A 20,261-nucleotide genomic window follows, 5' to 3' on the forward strand; every position below is an offset into this window, starting at 1 on the left:
GTTCCTGGTCTTATTATGAACAATTCATTGTTGCACATTATAAAAAATATAATAATAAAATAAAATAAAAGCTTACATTTTCTACAACAAATATTCTTTAATTTTGAATTTGATTCATGTTGAAAAAAAAAAGATTTTTTTTTCACTGTTACAAAGCCCCCCCATGTTAAAACAAAAACTAGCTTTGTTGTATGAGAGACAAATAAAGTGTTTGTGCTAAATTTATTGCCATTTGTATTACATTCTTTTTCCTTGCTTGCAAAAATGCAGTTTGATGTGTATAATACATTGTATAATTCAACAGAGGCAGGGTCACGGCACCAGATTTGAGGATTGTCTCTCTTAATATCTTTCTCATTGCGGCCAAACCACCACATCAGCCCGTAATTACACACTACTCCTCTAAAAAGGTTTTGATACACTGTCAAACATTGCAAAAAAGCACTTCATAATAAATCCTATCAGTAGTGAGTGAGCAGGGAAACGGATAGAGAGTGTGCTGCATGTATATTTAAAATGTTAAGACAAGATTTTCCTCCCCTCTCCTCACCTGGTTATGGCAACAAGCGTAACATGTTTGCAGGCATACAATCTGGTGTTTGCAAAATGGAATTTATTAAAGCTTAACTGAGCAGGAGTGAATGAGACACAGGGATCAGCCCTTTACTACCGCTGCTCATCTGAATATATATTCAAGGTTGGCTGAGAGGAAAGGAAGGGGTTGGGAAAAAAGAGCCCCTCATTATTCAGGACTAGCAGCCTTGGTAACTTTGATTTTCAGCCATCCATGGCATGGCCAAAAGGTAACATTTAATGAAGTGCCATTCAGAGTTTAAATGGGGTCGTATAACAGTGTACCAGCACCTTGTGTTGGGCTACTGATAGCTGTTGAGGGTTTGCTGGTGCTCATTTTGTCGTGCTAATAAATTCGCACTATTAATATTTATCAAATGTGTGGGACGGTTCCCTGTCGGCCCTGTGTGTGCGAGGGCGTGAAAGTACCGCCATATTATCTGTAACATACTTTTTTGTGGGGAGAATACACATGTTCTCTTTTGTACCTGCGAAACAGATAACGTTAAAGCATTTGCGTGAGCCCGACACTTGCACTAAGACAAAAAGGAATGAGCCGAAAAAAAAAAAAAAAAAATCGCAGACCCTCGCTGATTATTTAAGAACTTGCCATTAATTGCTCATCATCAAATGCAATTAGCAGTCCTTTCATGTGCAGTTTATGTAATGTAATACTTCATTAATATTATTCATTCATATGCGGTCGTGGATTATAGGCTGAACGTTTTTTATTAGAGTCGATTTCAACGAGCTGCTGGAATTCTGAGGATAAAAACGGGGGAAAAAAACCCCCCTGAATAATAAATCGACAGAGGTGAGCAGTCGATTCCTGATGGATTTACAGGATAATTATTCTGTCTTGTGATTATCTGCTTTATACGGTGGGAGGTGATGAGAAAAAATGATGCTGGTGAAATTAGCTACTTGCTAAGCGGCGGCAACACGCTAACAATGTTTTCCCCCGCAAAATATTGAATAGCTAATAAATAATTCCAATAAATAATATTTATCACAGCCTACTCTCTTTTGTAAACACTTTCATTTCCAGCACAACACAACATTTCTTTTGTATTTTGCTTTTGATTAATGGTTAAGAACATCTTTGGGTGAAATCTGATGTTTTTTGTCTACAGGGATCCAGACAGATGGGCCGTTTTCATACATTGCTCCATTTTTCTCTAAATACACAGCTATATCTCTGAATGTTTACAGATTACGGGTTATTTCTTCGCAGATAATCTTCTCGCAGTTTCCAGCTATCATTTCAAACTGTTTGTTTTCTGAAACGAAACATCTTCCCCCTACTTTAAGTGTGCCTGCGGTTGCGGCGCTAAACAGCTTTTACCGGCCAACAGGTTGTTTGCTGCCATCAGAGTGTAATGGCTCTGCGTTTTTGGCTGAGATCGGGTGTATGATTTAATGCTCTCTCGGTCCTGATAGGGTCCCAAGAAAGCAGGCATTACAAATCCCATTCTCCTCTCATCCTCCAGCCGTGTTTAGAGAGCTCATTTACCATCCGAGTCCTGTTTACTGTACGCGTACCAATATGCACTCACCGGTTTTGGTGATGGTTTGGGCTCTGAGGGCCTCATGTGCAAGTGTGCCATCATTGCCTGAAGACGCTCACGTTCTTTAGAAAGCTGTTAGCAGAAAGAGGGTGGGAGAGAGAGAAAAAAGAAAACAGACGGTTTTAGAAATGAGTGATTTTCCCCAAACTACCACAGTAATACATCTTGTTATCAAACTTGTCTGCTTGTAATAAATCCTGCATACGGCCGGACCAGCTTCCTTAAGCTCGCCTCAAAGACACAGACATAAAGCAGTGGTTCTCAACCGGCGGGTCGTGACCCAAAAAAACAGCCAGAGGTCTTTTCCAGTGGGGTCATGGACAGCTGCAAAACAACAATGCTAAATGCAAATGCAAATAAAAAATGCAATTAACCATACACTTGATTATAGTTAGGATAGAACAATAAACAGGCTAATCAACTTTTAAAAAGGAGAGGAAAACACATCATCTATCTTCTAAAAAACTATTTCAGAGCATTTGTCTGTTTTGTGCATTTAAACAAAAGTGAATTTTGTTCCCTTATAGATCCTTATAATAATGCATTAGCCATCATGAACTATAACAATTAACTGTATTTCTTTACAGCATGTATTAATTTAGGTGAATATTAATTCTTAAAGTTTAAAATATATTAGCATGTGTAAAAATTCACATTAACCAAGATGAATAAATGCTGTGATATTCAGGTATATAACCATACTATAAAAAGTGATTCCCTTTTGTGTGTGATTTTTAGGACATCTTTGTTACTTTTAGATGATAAGAAGCAGTTTTGTACAGTGTTGGACACTTGATGCCCTTGGGTTCTGAAGCAAAACCAGTTGAGAACCACTGAGAGCGAGAGAGAGGCAGATTAAAGCAAAGATAAGAGAACCATTCCTCGTGGTGCGGTGATGGAGAGCTGAAGGTGGTGCTCGGAGGTCACAGAAAACAAATAGCACTTCATCTTTTTGTCAATAGCAGAATTTAGGTCAGCAAAGCTCTGACAGTAACAAGCTACTCAGGCCATAAATTAGAGGGTCCTGGTCGGCGACTCAAAGTCCTGTGGACACTGTTAGGGCTGGACTGGATCTAGCAGCTGCCGAGAGGTGAAGGGGTCCCGCAAACAGAGTGCCAGTCGGTCCCGCCTCCCTGCCTCCTCCCGGGTCCTCCGAGGTCCAGTTAGTGCCCCGGTGATCTGTTATCATCAATCTAACTCACAGAGAGTGACAGGGACCGGCTCGTACGGCGCACCGCCTTGAACTCTGCCGGTGAGCCGGCATTCGAGCTCTGAACCGGGCCTCATTACTACTGACGGAGGACAAAAAAAAAAAAAAAAAAAGCCAAAAAGAGCAGAAAAAAGCCCAGAAGGACAGAAAACAGCAGTGCTGCTGTAATTGGTCACAGTGTAAGCACGCCGGCTTTGTGGTATCAGCGAACAAGAGAACAAGTCAAGGGAGAAATCGTGATGTCCGTCTGTTATTTTACATATAAACAAGAATTATTCATTGTTCTGTTTCAAGAGCCCAACAAATAAATAGAGAGGGTTTCGCCGAGCGTAAAAACCTTTAAAGGTTGAGGGGAACGCTTGGCTTGCATTCAGATGGGCATCACGAAGGCTTTGAGGAGTCACGGTCAGAAAGCAATCCGCACTACAAAGGCGAGGAGGCTTTTTGCGTGCGCAAACGCAAGGGAACAGCTAGATTTACATAAAAAAATAAGCACAGGCTGCAATTATTCTGCAAGCGAAACTGGTTATTTATTTGAAATTAACAGAAGAAAGATGGATTTTAACCCCGTGCACCGCATCCCATGATGCACTGGAAGGTGTGAGGCAAAGGACAGAGCGTTAACTGGTGGGAGAGATGGCCGCAGCGCTGAGTAATAGCATCCCTCAATCACTGCTCTCATTATCTCGCCAGCGTGACACCTTAATAAGGTCACGCTCCAGCTACTGAAAATAGTGGCTCTCTTTAGAGGTTCCTTCAGGTGCAAAGTGTATTTAATTAACACAGTCCAGCCCAGATGCGCGCATATTAATTGGACGGGATAGAAAATAAGCACAAACCATGATTCAATTATAAAGGCCTGTGATGGCTTTCACCTTTGTTGGGATGGATTTGCTCAAGGTGTCCCTTGTGCATTTTTTCACTTCATGCACTTTAAGTTTTTTATGGCAACAAGCTAATTAACGAAACGTTTGGTGTTATGCTGCAAAAAATCAATTAAAGTTGAACAAGTGTGTGTTAAAAGACAACATGAAATCAAAATCATGCAAAACATGCTGGTACTGAACACCCACTTTTCACATTTCCATCAAAGCCTGATGCATAAATTCCAGTTATGCTCTAAATTAAGGACTAATATATAAATAATGATTGTTTTCAAACACGTTTCCCGAACACTTCCCACTGTCTGCCACTGGATAAGCAGTAAGCAGACAGTCCCGCTCACAACCTGCCAATGCTTCCATTAATTCATTTATCAGATGTTTTAATCCAAATGACATATACAATGTAAAGTTTGAAGTATAAGTTAGTACACAAACTAGGTAAAGCTAAGCTGAGTCGGGTTGGTTTAATGTTTCGATAATGCAACAATATTTTCAATTTGTAGAGAAATCAGCCTATAAATCAAACATGCACTGTGAATGTCATTTCATGTTGTCTTTAAAGTAATAGTTCACCCAAAAAAGAGAATTCTGTCATTTACTCACCTTCATATTATTGTAAACCTGTATGAAACAAACCAACACTAAACCAAATTGACTTTCATTGTATGCACACCAAAACACTAATATATTTTTTAAAATGCATGCTTTTGTGTTCCGCAGAAGAACGTCAGTCATAGAGGTTTTGAACAACATGAGGGTGTGTAAATGATGCCAGACATGTCATTTTTAGCTGAACTGTTTCTTTAAATGCGTATATGCTTATATTCATGTGTCTACGGTACCTGTATCTCTAGCTGTTGAACCACCTGCATCTGTACTCGGCACTGGGCTGTACTCCTGTCGTCCAGAGCGTGTTCATTGTTAAGGTGCCTGTAGGCGAACAGGAGAAACGGATGAGAAACCAACCCCTCATACACACATACACAGGCTGAACTAATAATAGACGGCTGCTGTTGATGAACTACCACTGTTGTTGATGCATATGATTTCTGGATTACAGGACGTCCATCCCATTAGCTTTTAACAAACCGCCGCCGTCTAACAAGTGTGTCCCGCACTCGCTGAAAGCTGGTGTTTAACATCACAATAGCGCGACTGTCATGCGAATGAGAGGCAGCGCTCAGAACACAACGGCTTATGAGGGATGTTGGCGTACAAAAGGCCTCGCGCAGAGGTTTTGTCTTCTACATTTATCAAGAAATAAATACAATAAATGCAATTTAACTCGAGTAACGTTTAAAAAGCGCCTCCTACGAAGAGTGCATTATTCCACCGACATATTAAATGTATCTACTCATCCTTTCATTAGAATATTACGCAGAAAAAAAGCCCCACTTCAGACAGCAGGAGCAGTCAATGGCGGTTTTCCTTGATTGGATTTTGTCTGCAGGACACAAAAGAAGCCCGCCATTAAAATAGACCTTTATTCCCGGCGAACGCACGGAGGCGAAAAGGTTTTTAAAAGTGTTGTGATGTTCGGTAATGAGCCTCTATCTAAATTATCATTGGTGACAAACCCACAAAGCGCTCTTTTAGAAGACATGCTTGTGAAATGCCAATGCTGCCACTCTCTTTCCTGTAATTATAGGTTAGCTTGCAGACCCTTCAATGATCATTTACAGTACAACCTCCAGTGCATTAGTGTGAGCTTAAATTGCGCACACACACTCGCACGCAAACACACACCCACCCACACCGAGCTAGTTTTAACACTACTAAGCATTTTCTCTATTCATTCTCTATTCATAGAGCCAGCTATTGTTTATGTGCAAAACGCAAAATAACAACGTATTCATAATCCTCCTCAAACACGCCAATCAAAGCAGAGGACATTTGAGAACACAATGGCCACTGCTACCTTTCAATTACGCCCGTGCCCATTTAAAATTATTTCATTCCATCACGCCTGCTTTTGCTATTGTAACCGTTTCAGGTCTAATGCTCAGATATTCTCCATTATAAATCAAGAGTGAGATAGCATTGAACAGAAAAAAAAAAAATAAAAATGCCTAGGATGACTGGAGAGTCGGTGCCTTTCTCCGGCCCCGTGCCTAATTGCTGTTTCAGAATGCGCATGCAAAGGGGCATTTCATTAATCATGTAATCAGGTCCCTCGCAGGGAACTAATGCTGCAAATACCCTTTTCATTTCAATGCTCATAATGCTATCTTACGCACTTGATGTATGGTGGATGTCATAAATTACAGCTGCTTCAAAAGCCACGACTGGCTAGTTCCGCTGTCCCGACAGGTAGCTCGCTAAATAACACATCTTATCTCGCACGCCCCGTTTCTCATTAGCGGCCATCTAGATCTTAATCTCGTTTCCTTGTTTCTTTTAGGAACGTGAGGTTTTCTTTTCTAATGGAAGCACGTCTCTTTCTCCAAGAGTAAATAAAATAAATGTAATTGTCAGAAAGTGTAAAATACTAGGATCTTTATGCATTTTTGAAGATAAAGAGTCACAATTATCAAAAAATAATCATAATTTTGAGATATATAAGCACAGATATGAGAATGTCTGAGACATGAAGTTGCAACTGTGAAACACTAAGTCACAATTGAAAGATGTCGCCATTATGTAGAAAATAAAGGAATTACTAAAATAGACCTAACTGTTAGATACAAAGTCAAAAATTTTGAGGAAAAAAAATAAGAAAATATAAAGTCACAATTGTAAGATATAGTCACAATTAATAGAAAAAATAAATTGTTACAATTATTATAAGAAATAAATTGTTATAAACTCACAATTGTGATATATAAAGTACCAATAGTAAGATATAAAGTCAAAATTGTAAGATATGAAGTCGCAATTGCCTTTTTTTAATAGCCAACAGGATGAAATACAGCACAACAGTCTTAAGCGAGTGCTAACGTTAGCGAGAGCTAGTTAGTGCTGGTGATTACATCCAGATTACTGCATGGCTATGAAATATTCAGGCAGCAGGTGTTTAACTATGCATTGATAAAAGCAGGGGGCTAGAGGGGGGTTAGATGCAGTCACCAATATCTCTTAATGAGCCTGTGGTGCTGGGTTTAGTTCAAACAGAGAGGTGAGAGGAGAATGAGACGCCCCCTCGCTCTGAGCAAACATCTCTGGAGCCGCCTGTAATTTATGGGTCACTTTATAGGCATATTGATTTTTGTTTTGAGATGGGGAATGAGGGCTCTGATGGTCTAAGAAACAGACGGACAGGTACGCAACGGACTGAGAAGTGCATCGAAAACCACAGACAGAATGAAATCATCTGAGTTAAAGTAGGATTTACTTAGGCCTTTCCAGCCAACATGGACCAATCAAATCATTTCGCCCATTCTCAAATGACTCTAAAGGACTCATGACCTTCAACTGGACATGGGCTTGATTAATCTAACCTGGGACTTCCTGTTGGCTTTCATTAGTGCCCAGTTTAAGACATGGCACTCTAAGTGGCAGAAGCTTGGCAGGTCGCTTCACCAGTATTAAATGTTAAATAGGTGAAAAGAACGATTCATTTCCCTGCATTAGAACGGGAAAGAGCTTGTTTACTGAGATACACAATCTCATATTGTGTCCACATGGGAAAGACGCTACAGCAAATGGCAAGCCTGCGTTGATGGCACGTCAATCTTTATTACAGGCCAGCGGGTATGTCTGTATTTTTCTCTCCCTACTCATCCTGACTCTTCTCAAACATGTGAGAGGAAATCAATAAGGGAACTAGGGCAGCAATCTGGAGCTTAAACAATAACAAAATCGCCTGCGTGGCAGAACAACATTAGAATGCTATGAATTCATTAGCCCCCTCTTTTAGCTGCATATAACCCCCAAATAAGTTGCCCCGAATCAGACCCACAAGACGTGTGCTTTGTTGCATTAATACACACGTCTCGAGGTGCACCCGCGTGCTTGCACGCACATTCACGCACGTCTATTTGAACTTCAGAGCTAATATAACGTGCCAGGCACCTCTTGGCTACCCCTCTCCAGGTGCACCGTGCATGAAAGAGCGCAGAGCTGCGCTTAAATGCTGATCTTGACAACTTTCTCAGCAACACAACAAAGATTACAAAACCGTGGCTGGTTTCTTCTCCGCAAGCTACAAGCCCGCGCAGGTTGGGTGAATCCCTCCGCCCCCTGCTTCCCCATCAAAGGTGCCATTTGAATCTGACACCTATTTTATGTAAACCATTTTAAGCGTGTGTACCTGGATGATACGCAGCAGTGACTGGCATCTCCGAACGACATTAAAAGCTTCTTTCTGACACCGACAATCGCTCCTCCAAGGCACGGCGCCACCCGCCATCTCGCCGGCTCAGATCACGCTGCCTTTTGTGGGAGCGTTTTCATGTACGAGTTACAGTACGGGCGTCTCCGACTCTGGGTGTCTCGCCCCCATTTCTACGAAGATTTGGAGGATGATTGCTGTAATGGCATCCTACTGCACAGGCTGTCAGACAACGAGCGTTTTTATTTAGTTCTCTTCAACCATTGATTTGCATACAAGCTGAATTTGGCGGGAAATTATCACATGATCTCTGATGCATGCTGTGCCACAATAAACGAACGTCAATGGGGTAGACAGGGATAATTAACCCTGTACTTTGAGGTACATGCAGTCTTTTGGTTGACAGTCATGACCAACTAGTTAAATGGTAACACACCCAAAGGCACTAAATTCTTGACTTATTTAGAGTGGACTCTTTAGACTGTGTCTAGCTGGTTTATAAAAGAATAGAACGACGTCACCACTCTCAAAAGCCGTTTACAAGAATTGACGTGGACATTTACACCCACCAAACGCACCAGATTATTATTTCACAGTTAATTACGGATCTAATTAGAATATTCAAATGAACCCTTTTCTCCATTCTTTGATGGTGAGGCTCTTTCCTCGGAGTGGCAACGTGATAACCTGCAATCTCCAGCACTGCAAACACCTTCTCCTTTGATGTCCCCCCACTCACGTCTTGGCAACAAAGCCGACCAATTACAAATGAGCTAATTAACTAAATTGTTGATGGAGCATGAAGAGTTCATTTCACTCCGTTAGCTGCGCCATGACAACACCACATGGCTATGCGGGTTGTCATTAGCTTCTGCTGCTTAATGCTAGCCCATCATCCACTCATGTAGCCGTGGAGATGCACGGTCATTTCTGAGCGCCGCCTATGATGGGCTGACAGGTGCCTTCGAGAAATCTGATTCACCATCCGTTTTGTGGAGGCATGAAAACTTTTTAAATTGAAAAAGTAACAACTAAGCATCTAATAAGCATTAAAAGAAGAGACATAAAGGGAAAACAGATACATTACTGCTGTGGGCCAACTGAAATTTTTTAAGTGCATATAAATGCACTTATAGTCTCTTGATGATCACTTACTTCAAAAACTGTCCGAAGTCGTCACAAATACTTTCACATCCTGGCCACTTGCACACCCCATGACCATAGAGGGAGTGTGATGCTCCGGTCTCTTCATGCAGCGAACTGAAAGAGAAATAATGAGCATTAAAAACGTGGTGGAAAACATGGTGGTGGTGGTACCTGTCAGGATACTATGACCAAAAGTTGGGTCAAACTGGCTCAGTTGGTGGACTTAATGCTCAGAAAAGCTGAAAAAACATACATGCTATCCTTCAACATCACGCTACCTTGTGATTATTGATCCAGAGTATTACTGAGGAGACACGAGTGTGTTAAAAAAAACACACAGCCTGGCCAAGCAAAATCACCCGTCAACATTTTTTCCACAGACTTTCACCTTGTAAAGCCATTATGGACAACTTGTGTAAATAGCAGAAAACCGGCCCCTGCTCTTTAATTTTCACCAGGAGATTCATTTGCAGTGGAACAGGCGTTTTTAAGGACACAACCTGTTGTGAAAAGACATTGCGGTAAGTTACGGCCGTCAGTTCTAATGGTGCTGAGGGGCTAATGTGCGAAAGTGAGGCTAAACAAACCAGCACGGCATGTGTTTGTGTGCGGCACACGCTCACACACACAAACCTCACCGGCTGTTTTACCTTGCCGTTATCGATCCAGCACATCTTAGAAAGCAGCTGGCTCTGACAACACAACACACTCCGTGATTACGAACAACCATGGACCCGAGAGACTCCGCCAACACACGAGAAAAGAGTCTAACCTATTTCTTAAATTATTTCCCTGTCTCTCTCTGTTTTTTCCTTTTTCTTCTCTGCCTCTAAAGATATCTCTCTCAAGAAAGGGCTTTCTGTGAAGATGCTACGTACTTGAAACCAATTACACAACACATCCACCCCCAGTGAAGTCAGCGGCTGTTGCTATGTACTAACATATGGCCGCTACAGACTGAATAATACATGGAGAAATATGTGAATCTATGTCTTACAGCAGCCGCGGAGCGTATAAAAGGGCCGTCGCGTGTATAAACGCTCAGGAAATGCCGCACCAGCATAGTGTATTCTATTTACATGACAAGCCGCGCCAGCAAAGCTATTTCAAAAGAAAAGCGAGGTATTAAATACTTAATGTACAGTGAGGTGAGCTGTGTGTTCCTGCCACTGATAGTTGCACCTCCATGTGTTTGATATACCGGAAGGCACTGCGTTCAATAGCGCGCTGTCTCGTGGGAGGTTTCGTCTCATTTCAACTGTTATCCAGACATTAATAAACTATTGATGAGCAAACAAACAAAAACACACAGCCTCCTCCCTGCAGGAATGAGCATTTTCCTTTTGCAAATGGGGACAAACACATCAACTGTTCTTTTCGTTTTTCGTGTCGCACATGAGAATTAGTTTAAACGGCTGTTTGGTTTGTGTTTGTTAACATGCCTTTGTGTTCATGTGCACACAAGACCCTTTATCGGGAGGTTTGTGATCACGTATGTCTGAAAAGGGATTTGGAGTTTGTGTCGAGTGAAACAGAGAAGACGCTTTTATCCAAAGTGTCTTTACATGCCTAATCCAGCTGGATCTCAAGGAGCCAATGGTGATCGGGTAAGTGGAAGGATAAACCAGTGCCCTTCCGATTTAGCTTTGGCATGCATGTGTGTGTGTGTTAGAGTACCTCTCTCTCCGGTTGTTGAGGGCCGGGGACTGGCCGTTGGAGATGCCGTGATGGGTGATGGGCGGAGAAGCTTTGGGGTTGCTGGTGGAGGTAGTGGACGAGTTGTTGGTGGTGCTCAGGTCCAGGCCGCTATGTTTTAGCCCATTGTCCTCCATGGCGTGGCTACTGGTGACGTCTTTCCAAAGTTGCTGGAGTTCAGCGGGGCTCAGACCAGCTGCAAGAGAGTCACAAACAGGTTTACAGACACGATCATTCACAAAACTGTCATCATGAGCTCCCATCTGCCCTTTTCTAACAAGGTAGGTAAACCTGTTTTGCTCTGCTGCGAAACTTGAGCATCACACTTAAGCATCTGGAGGTAAACTGGCGCGAGATCGACACGGACGCTCATCCCTCGCTTCGTTTCCGTGGTATCCAAAAGTGCAAAGCAACCAGGAACTCATCTGCACATGATTATGCATTCATAAACAAGCCTCTGTGTGCAGAATTGAATCATCGTATAATCCCTTGGATGATAAAATTACTATTCCGCTTTGTGTCGCCCCAGCTATACTCCAATTAAGAGCCATTTTCAAACTACTGTCATCCAGCGCCATTTCGATAAACACAGTAGCACCAGGTGTTTGTTCCAGGAAAAAAGCAAATGGCAACAGCTCGTCTTCCTCAGAGCTCTGAGCTCGCACTGCGAGTCCGTAAACAACAACAACAGGCAAGGAGGGGAGGGAGAGAGAGAGAGAGTGAGAGAGAGAGGGGGAGAGAGGAAAACAACAAGCACACAGACACAGGCAAGAGAGAAAGAGAACTAGGGAAAAAAATTGAAATGGCAAGGAAAATGCAGCAAGAAACAAAAAAGGGGAGTTTAAAAGAGGACGCAGACACACATGCACGCACGCTCTCAGATGATCACGTGAGGATGTTACCTGGTGGCAGAGTCTGTCCGGGGAGGGTGGGCTGTCCTGGGCCGGGGGGCAGAGAGAGGAGGCCCTGCCTCTGCATGTTGAGCAGGTGCTGCTGTTGCTGCAGTTGCTGCATTTGCAAGAGCTGCTGCTGAAAGACCAGCTGCTGTGCCGCCAACTGCTGCTGCTGCTGCTGTTGCTATAGTGAGAGATAGAGAGAGAGCGAGTGAGCATATACACGCAAAACACTAATCACACACATGGACGAGAAAGTGTGTTCAGTTATACATGTGGCCCAAGTGAAACCTAGCCGTCTCGTTCTCTTTGCCTGTTTGCGTGGACTGAAAACTGTGTGTGAGATGCGGGTGGGAGGGTGTGTGGAGCACCCTCCTTCCACCATTGATAGTTAATTGTCTTGCATTTCTAATGGTCCATTACAGCTTATGGGGCCACGGGGAGGGGGTGACTGAGAGAGGGAAGCTGAGAGAGATTTACAGCACCCCCCCCCCCACCCCCTCCGAGCCCTGTTTACCGCCAGTCGAGCCTCTTGCATAAGCTGGCAAAGACAACAACAAAAACAACAACAACAACAGCAGCAGCAGCGATGGTGGAAACCACAGAAAAACAATGCAGCGCTTCAGTGATCAAAGCACAGCAACTGTGCTTGAAATCTTCCATAGATAAAAATAAATCTGTAAAATCAGGTAAACGTTGATGTTCACCTGCAAACAAAAAGGATTAGCAAAATCACAGTGAACAAAAAACCCATATAAAACACTATTTGTGTAAAATGTTACACATGACAAAAAAACCTTCAAAAGCAAAGCATTTAATTAAGTGAAATCAAACTGAAAATCGTAGTATTTACAGTAAACATTTGTACTATGGATCTCATTCATGAAACATCATCTATGAAAATTTTGCGTAAATTGTCACATAATATGGACATAAATAAACTTGTAAAATAGATATACATTAACGTTACAAAGTAATACTGAACTAAGTGAAATTAAACAATAATTAGCTAGACCTAATCACTAAAGAGCAAACATTTGGGCCTCATTCATGAAACAGATGATCAAATTTGTGTGTTAATTGTTTGTAAAACCCATTACTACATAAATCGTTGTAAACAGAGTTTACACAAAAATGTATTCTTCTCATATTTCATAAATCAGGCCCAAGACATAATTTTATGTTGTACTAGTTTGTAATACCATTTTTATGTAAATTGTCATATATGCAAATTCATTCTGTTAGTAAATGAGGCTCAATGTTTGTATAATTTCGTATGTGATGAAACGACAAGACACCGTTCTTTAGTCTTGGCTGTTCGTAAATGTAAAGTGGTGTAGTAGTTGCATTTCCATGTCGTACAGACTCAATTTATTAGCTGTTTTTTAGGAGGTCTGGCTTAAAAATGACTGAAGTTTGCTTCTGTGGACAAAGTCTCCAGAGGTCCATTAGCAAACTGAGAGCTAGTTTCTGCTGAGACCCTGTTAACTTGAGCTCTCTCTCTCTCTCCCATCCGCTTTCCCTTTCCTCTTCTCCTGTCAGAATACATTACAACCTACTCAGTGACAAGAAAGCAAAGACCCCCATTACAGGAGGAAAGTTAAACTTCCAATTTTTGCTTGGAATTACACTAGCGGTAGGACTGAGCAGACTCCAGAGGAAGACCTTCAGTCAAGAACAGTGAGGAAGACCTCACTCGTTTAGTTTAGGGATGAGAGAGCAAGAGAAAGAGAGGCAAAACTTGTGATGCGCTCACTGGAAAACAGACTGCATAATGGAGTGAGCCATGCGGATTGGCCCCCGCCGTCTCGTGAGAAATAAGGGAGCAATTTCTATTCCATATTTGATGGTGGGGGCCTGAAAAAAAATCTATTCGCAAATCCAAACAGAAACAAAGCCTTCGGGAGGTCAGTCCTGCTTTCTGTAGGCCCTGCATAATGGCTTGCTTGAAGAGAGACAATGGTAGAAGGTGCTAGTTGAAGAGCTTGCTGGGGGCGGGGGACGTTTCCCGTCCACGATAGCTAGCTGATCAATTTAACTGCTTCTGCACGTTTTGTTTGGATTGCCTCCCCCCTCTTTGGTGCGCTTCGCTTTTTGATGCCTGCTCCTGCGTGTCAGCAACCCTCAGTCTCCTTCTGTCTGTCTGTCAGACGGATCCACAGTCTGACTGTCAGTTTGATTTATGAGCTCACTGCGGTCGAACTTTTCTGCTCGTCGGTCCAAACCTGCCGCGGCAGTTCATTAGCGAACGGACCCTGCGCGGTACGGTAAAGCGGGCATTTTAGCGTCAGCGTAACTCTAAATTGCCACCAAGGACGAAGCTGAGACACCTGACAACGTTGTCTGCCTAATTTTAGCTCTCTGCATCGTTTGGTAGCATTCAGAAGAAGTTTCCTCTGTGGTAAAAGAGTGTAATAACAGCACAGACTGATTTACAAGTCGCTTGTGGTTGGTGAACGCAAGGAAAACCATCACTTTGCCTCTTACATGTGTGTATTGGTGTGTTTATCGTACCTCTTTCGCTTGTTTTCCTGGGTGCTGTTGCTGCAAAAGCTGTAGATGGAGTTGTTCCTGTTGTTTCTTATAAAACTCTTGCAGGTGTTGCTGTGGAAAGACATGGACATTCTCTATCACAATGTATTGAATGTGAAGAAACAAACCATACAAAAGTGTAAACGCTTAGAACAAATGCGCTAACCGCTAGGCTAATTTATAACAAAAAACAATGATTGTTTAGGTGTTTAAAATATTTCATAGTATATTGTGCTTGTTTCCCATTAGGTTCGTTATTAGAGTGTTTGCACAAACCACTAGGATCAGATGCAGTTAATGTAAACACTCTCAGAGTAAATGTGCTAAATGCTAGGCTAAAGCTGTGACAAAATAACCAGTTGATGTATATGGCTTAAAAATGTATCTAAATATCAATGTATTTCCCTTGTTCTATAAAGTTAAATTGCTTGCACTAACTGCTAGGAGCAAATACAGCTTCTAGAACAAATGCACAAACTGCTAGGTTACATCGGTGACAAAACAAAGCAGGTGTTGTATATGGCTTGGAAATTTATATTTTACTTATTTCCCTATTCCCACATAAGTGTGGCCGTACCTCAAAGCAGAGCTACAACAGAACAAACAGATTCGCAGCCGACTCCGGGCTCCTGAGGCCGCACGACATGCCTGGATGTGCTTCTGCATGTCACATCATAAATAACATCTCTCTCCGGTCGAGACAAAGAGACCAGCACTTCCCCTCATCATGCGTCTCCATATGGACTTTTATACGGCTGCACATTACCGCTAGAGGAACAATTAATCTTATTGCCTATATATTTTTTCCTCTCTGATGCCTTGACAGGCAGTGAAATTCTGAAATGAATGTGACGCACTCAAAGGCGAGGATTCATCATTGTGAATTAATGCATTTAGCACACTTCTCTTCTTCTCAGAGTGCTGTCCTCAGGAGCTCATCGTCCGAATACAGGAGCCAAGCTCTCCCATCTCATTCAGTGGGAGACGTCTTCACCACAAGACGCTCGTCACCGTTTATACAGACCTAATTACAATCAAGGCTAACTGAGCTAATGGAGATGTTTTTAATGAAGAGCTCACTCTGAGAGTTTTAAAAATCACTTTTGAAGATATAATCTACTCTTGTCAGAGACGTGGTCAAGTTGTTAACTCACATGCTACGATATGATGTGGTGCTCATGCGGTTTGAGCTGTTTTTCCTAATCATTTCATGTCCTTACAGTACTACGCCTGCTGAAAAAAATCAGCTTAAACCTGGTTTGCTGGTCTTAGTTGGTTAAAAATAGTCTCCCAGCCTGGGCAAGCTGGATTTTAGCTGTTGGGCTAGCTGGTCTCCCAGCCTGACCAACAGCACATTAACTGCCTGGTAAGGAAAGGAGACCAGCTAAGACCAGAAAACAGTTGAGGCTGGTTTACAGACACAAAAGACCAAAAAACAAACATCTACAAATGTCATATATCTACTATAGCTACTTTAGCTAACATGTTGATAGTTTAACCAACTTTAACAAACTTGCTCAATCTTCAAACTGCTGCTTTATTATGATAAAAACCTTTAGAAGGAGTGAAGAATGTAGGAGAGCACGCTAATTTACGCTAAAGTTCTCTTTATCAGCCTTTGCTGCAACAATCACAATGCAATGCGTCTTGCAATGCGGATACATTAATGAACCAAACAACACATGAAAGCAAGCTCGTGTTTTTCAAAGTGTTCAAGTTCATGTACAGCTAGCTCTGTTTGACTTTCTTGTTTCTGTGCTCCATTTGTCCCCAAAAGACGTCCCCACTGAAAACAACTAATTACACGCCTGTCCGTATTTGTTTCTCTGATCTAAGTATGTCAAGGACAGATGAGAGGATCTGTATGCTACCATTTCAAAACATGACTGCATATGGGACAGTGAGTAAGAGGGTGTTTATGTGTGTTCACCTGCTGAAGCATGACTGCTTGTTGTTGTTGTAGGAGGGCTTGGAGCTGTTGGGGGGAGAGGACCTGCTGTTGAAGGATCTGCTGCATCTGTTGGGGTGTGATCACCTGTGGACTCATCATTGCCACAGATACTGGCACCTAAGAGAGACGGAGACGGAGACGGAGAGAACGACACATTAGCCATGTCTCAAGAAAACTCTTCAACTGTAAAGTCATTCGCTTCTCGAACTCTCTGGAACTGGTGCGAGTGCAGTATATGTAGTCATTTGGCAGTGCATGTGTACTTTCTTACTCTATATATTTTCTGTCAGCTACTCCCAATGGGAAAAGCACTGCGCTTTAAATAGAGGAGGACCTTAATTAGCTGAACCCTTCAACTCCCTCAGGCGATTTCTAGTGCTACAACACACAAGGCAGGCAGGAAGACGCACATCTCCAGAGCTGACTGTGGGTCGTAAGCGGACATATGGCCTGTTGAGGAGCAGCTAAGCTAAGTAGCATGGATTCAGGCTGCCGAGGGTTTGAAGCTTTGAAAAGTCTGTGAGAAACTCCTGATTGAAGCTGAGCTGCTGTGAAGTATTCTGTTTTACAGAGGTGAGGGGAATTACCAGTTGCCTCTCGCTGCGCATTGAAGTTTCCAAGTTGCACGCTTGGAAGAAAGCAGCCAGAGGCACAAGTCTTCCACGAGATGTCATTTTTAAAAATTCATGTCATTTTTTTAAATGATAAGAATCATTAAAATACCAGCTGTCAAACTGTGCGAGAGAACTTTTTCGGTTAAAAAACAAAACAAAGAAAATATTTTCGCAGCCCAGCATTGAAATAAAGCAAGCGAGTTTTCTGGAAACACACAACATTTACATTAATTTGGCTCGATTCTTCGCTCGTGTCTAAATCTGCACAATGAACAGAATAAAAATAATTGCCAGACAAATGCTTTTTGAGAAAGACGGAAACAATTTTCCCCTCTATTTCCTGGACGCTGCACCTGTCTACAGCCAACTCTTCAGGGCATTCTTTGTACTTTATGAAGCATGCTGCATGTTGCATCGTCCAACAGAGCAGCTTCGACAGATGCTGTCTATCATCAAGACAGCCGAGCCTTCGGCGTCATGACAGGTAAACATCTCTATTGTTGTGGTTTCTGAGCTTGAGAAAAAGACGCAAGGCTCCATTAGACTTTGCGAGGGGTCCGAGCGACTCCTCGTGCCGGCTAATCAAGACCGCTTGATTGCTTTCCGTACGTCTGAGCTCTCAGGGCCTTGACACGTCCTTGTTTTAGTCTCCTGGCTCAGCCCAGCTCAGGTTCCCCTCTTTGATTAGCAGAGACATTTGCATGGTCACTACACATTTTTCATTTTAGAAGTCATTATGCATTAGCGCTCCTGAGCGCCGAGCTTGACTAATCCTGATGAACTGAGTAGCGGAGCTGAAGGTCACACTCCATCCCCACTCATATTCATATTCAAACAAATCCAAGCACCATTCTTCATTAGACTGGCCCCAAAACTCAACGAGCACCACCACCACGGAGGGAAGCGCACACACAAATACACTTTCTTTCTTTCTGTCTGTCTCTCTTTGGGGAGAAAAGGTGTGACGAGGGAGGAGGTATCGGAAGAAAAAAAACAAAGGAACAAAGCAACAAAGTCACAAATTAAACATCTGCATGTAATTATGCAAATGTATGCTTACACCTTCAATGTTATTAAACCTTAAGACACATTTGTGATGTGTAATTACCCCCAGGTTCAGCCAGGGTTCTGCGCCGGCCTAAATGACAATATAAAGACCAAAGCATGAAAATACGAGAGGAGATGTTCTCATTACGCCCATTATTTGTATATTTAAATGAGCTACGGACTGAATAACGAACGATCACCTCGCCTGCACCGTGGCTCGGCGAGTACAATAAACATGTAAATTTCAGAACAATTTGCTAAGTTTATTTATCGACCATAGCTGACTGTGTGTTGTATTTTCGCCTCGAACTTGCCAAAGAGAGACTCAAAATGACAAAGGCGACGAGAAATAAAATGAAATCAGGATATGCCCCTCAGCCTCTCATTAGCTTTTTAGCAGATCGATGGATGATACGCATCTTCATTTCATCGCTTTTCCAAACAAAAAAGACGACACAAAGTTGAAGTTTCGGCCCACTCACTTCCGAGTCGTGCACAATGCTAATTCCAGCATTTAACGCCGGCATTTTCTGCATGATATATCAGAGCTTGAAAGATGAAAGCAGATAAGTAATTGCTCTCCTGGTTCTTATTCTTCACTGACAACCCATAAATTTAATTTTACACACACGTTCATTTACATTTTCGAGTATATGACATGATAATTGGCGGAATATAACACCTCCATTCCGCGGGATACTGCGGGGGGCGATGATTGACAAGCTGGGTGAATTGAAAGGAACAGAGGCTGAATTGCTTCTCCCCGAAATGATTTCGCCAAGACGGGGCATAATTAATGAGCGTTTGCCGAAGGGTCGAGCCGTAAACAGTCACAGACAATGGGTCTTTTCCCTCGTAGGATGCCAGATGAAGAATACGACTGTGAGAGGCAATGATGCAACCCAACGAGTGCTTGAAAACTTCACAGATAATGGCATTCGTCATGAATCAAAGCATCAACTTCAATCATCTGCACTTGAAGCACTTGTGCTGTGAGAAAATTTACTTACAGACCATCAACTGACATCTGTTTCTCACTCTCCTTTTAAACAACAAGCACGTCCAAAAATGGCAATCCATGAAGCTTTGATTTCTATTGGAAAACTACAAATACAAGCTGATCTCCATTGACCTGCTCTTTAGAGCCACGAAGCTCAGCACCTGAGAGAGAGCAGAACAAATAGCTTTAAATTGGTCAGTGATGAGAAAACATCAGTGGCCCTCCTGAAGAACGAGCAAATCATTATAGGGCTCTCACTATGCCAAAACGGGTCTCGATGGTCAACTCCACATCATAAGAACAAAAAAACGCAAGACTTGAGCCTTCCTGCAGTACCTGAAAACACGTCAAATATCCCATTGGTGTATTTCCAGGAACAATGGCTGAGAGAGCCATGTTAAATAACTATAATTAATATAAGTGCAAACTAGCTAAAATATGTAGTGATTTGATTTCTTTTGATGAAAGAAGTTTCTGAATCAGATGATTCAGGCTGAACATGCTGAATCATGGGGCCACTTTAGAGAACCACTTGCCAGAGATACTTATGTTCACCAATTTCTCTCGTTCTCAAGGAATGGGACTTTTCTTGGACTCCGGAAAGGATCCTGATCTTTCAACTTTGGTAAACCTAGGATTGCTAATTCAGTCAGTAGTTAATGGTTTCACAGTCAAGGGTTTATTGATGGAGTTGCTTTACTTGGGGACCACCAATACGCACACTCACTGATTTGTGAGCCATTGACAATATAAACATACTTGTGCTAATCTAAACCTGAAACACGCTAACACGCATACACACATACTAACACAGTGATCGTTTGGATTAAAAGATCAATGCGGATGCTCTCTGGGATCAGAGTTAAGTAGATTACAGG

The 20,261-nt window shown here is 42.3% G+C and overlaps 1 protein-coding gene across 5 annotated transcripts in view; it reads right to left on the reverse strand.

Moving 5' to 3' along the window:
• The window catches only part of foxp2 (forkhead box P2), a 98,642-nt gene that overhangs the window by 14,238 nt on the left and 64,143 nt on the right, over nucleotides 1-20,261 (reverse strand). For 4 of the 5 annotated variants that reach the window (XM_058773450.1, XM_058773449.1, XM_058773445.1 and 1 more), the window contains 8 exons: nucleotides 16,702-16,839; nucleotides 14,754-14,843; nucleotides 12,249-12,423; nucleotides 11,329-11,542; nucleotides 9,661-9,765; nucleotides 5,078-5,165; nucleotides 4,839-4,856; nucleotides 2,130-2,213 (listed from right to left, as the gene is read on the reverse strand). In XM_058773450.1, coding sequence (XP_058629433.1) covers nucleotides 2,130-2,213; nucleotides 4,839-4,856; nucleotides 5,078-5,165; nucleotides 9,661-9,765; nucleotides 11,329-11,542; nucleotides 12,249-12,423; nucleotides 14,754-14,843; nucleotides 16,702-16,821 — 894 coding nt within the window. In that variant the 5' untranslated portion in view covers nucleotides 16,822-16,839. The remainder of the gene's footprint in view (nucleotides 1-2,129; nucleotides 2,214-4,838; nucleotides 4,857-5,077; nucleotides 5,166-9,660; nucleotides 9,766-11,328; nucleotides 11,543-12,248; nucleotides 12,424-14,753; nucleotides 14,844-16,701; nucleotides 16,840-20,261) is intronic. The other variant, XM_058773448.1, reaches the window with a different exon arrangement.

The sequence above is a fragment of the Onychostoma macrolepis genome, chromosome 04, assembly GCF_012432095.1.
Source record: "Onychostoma macrolepis isolate SWU-2019 chromosome 04, ASM1243209v1, whole genome shotgun sequence".
Lineage (NCBI taxonomy): Eukaryota > Metazoa > Chordata > Actinopteri > Cypriniformes > Cyprinidae > Onychostoma > Onychostoma macrolepis.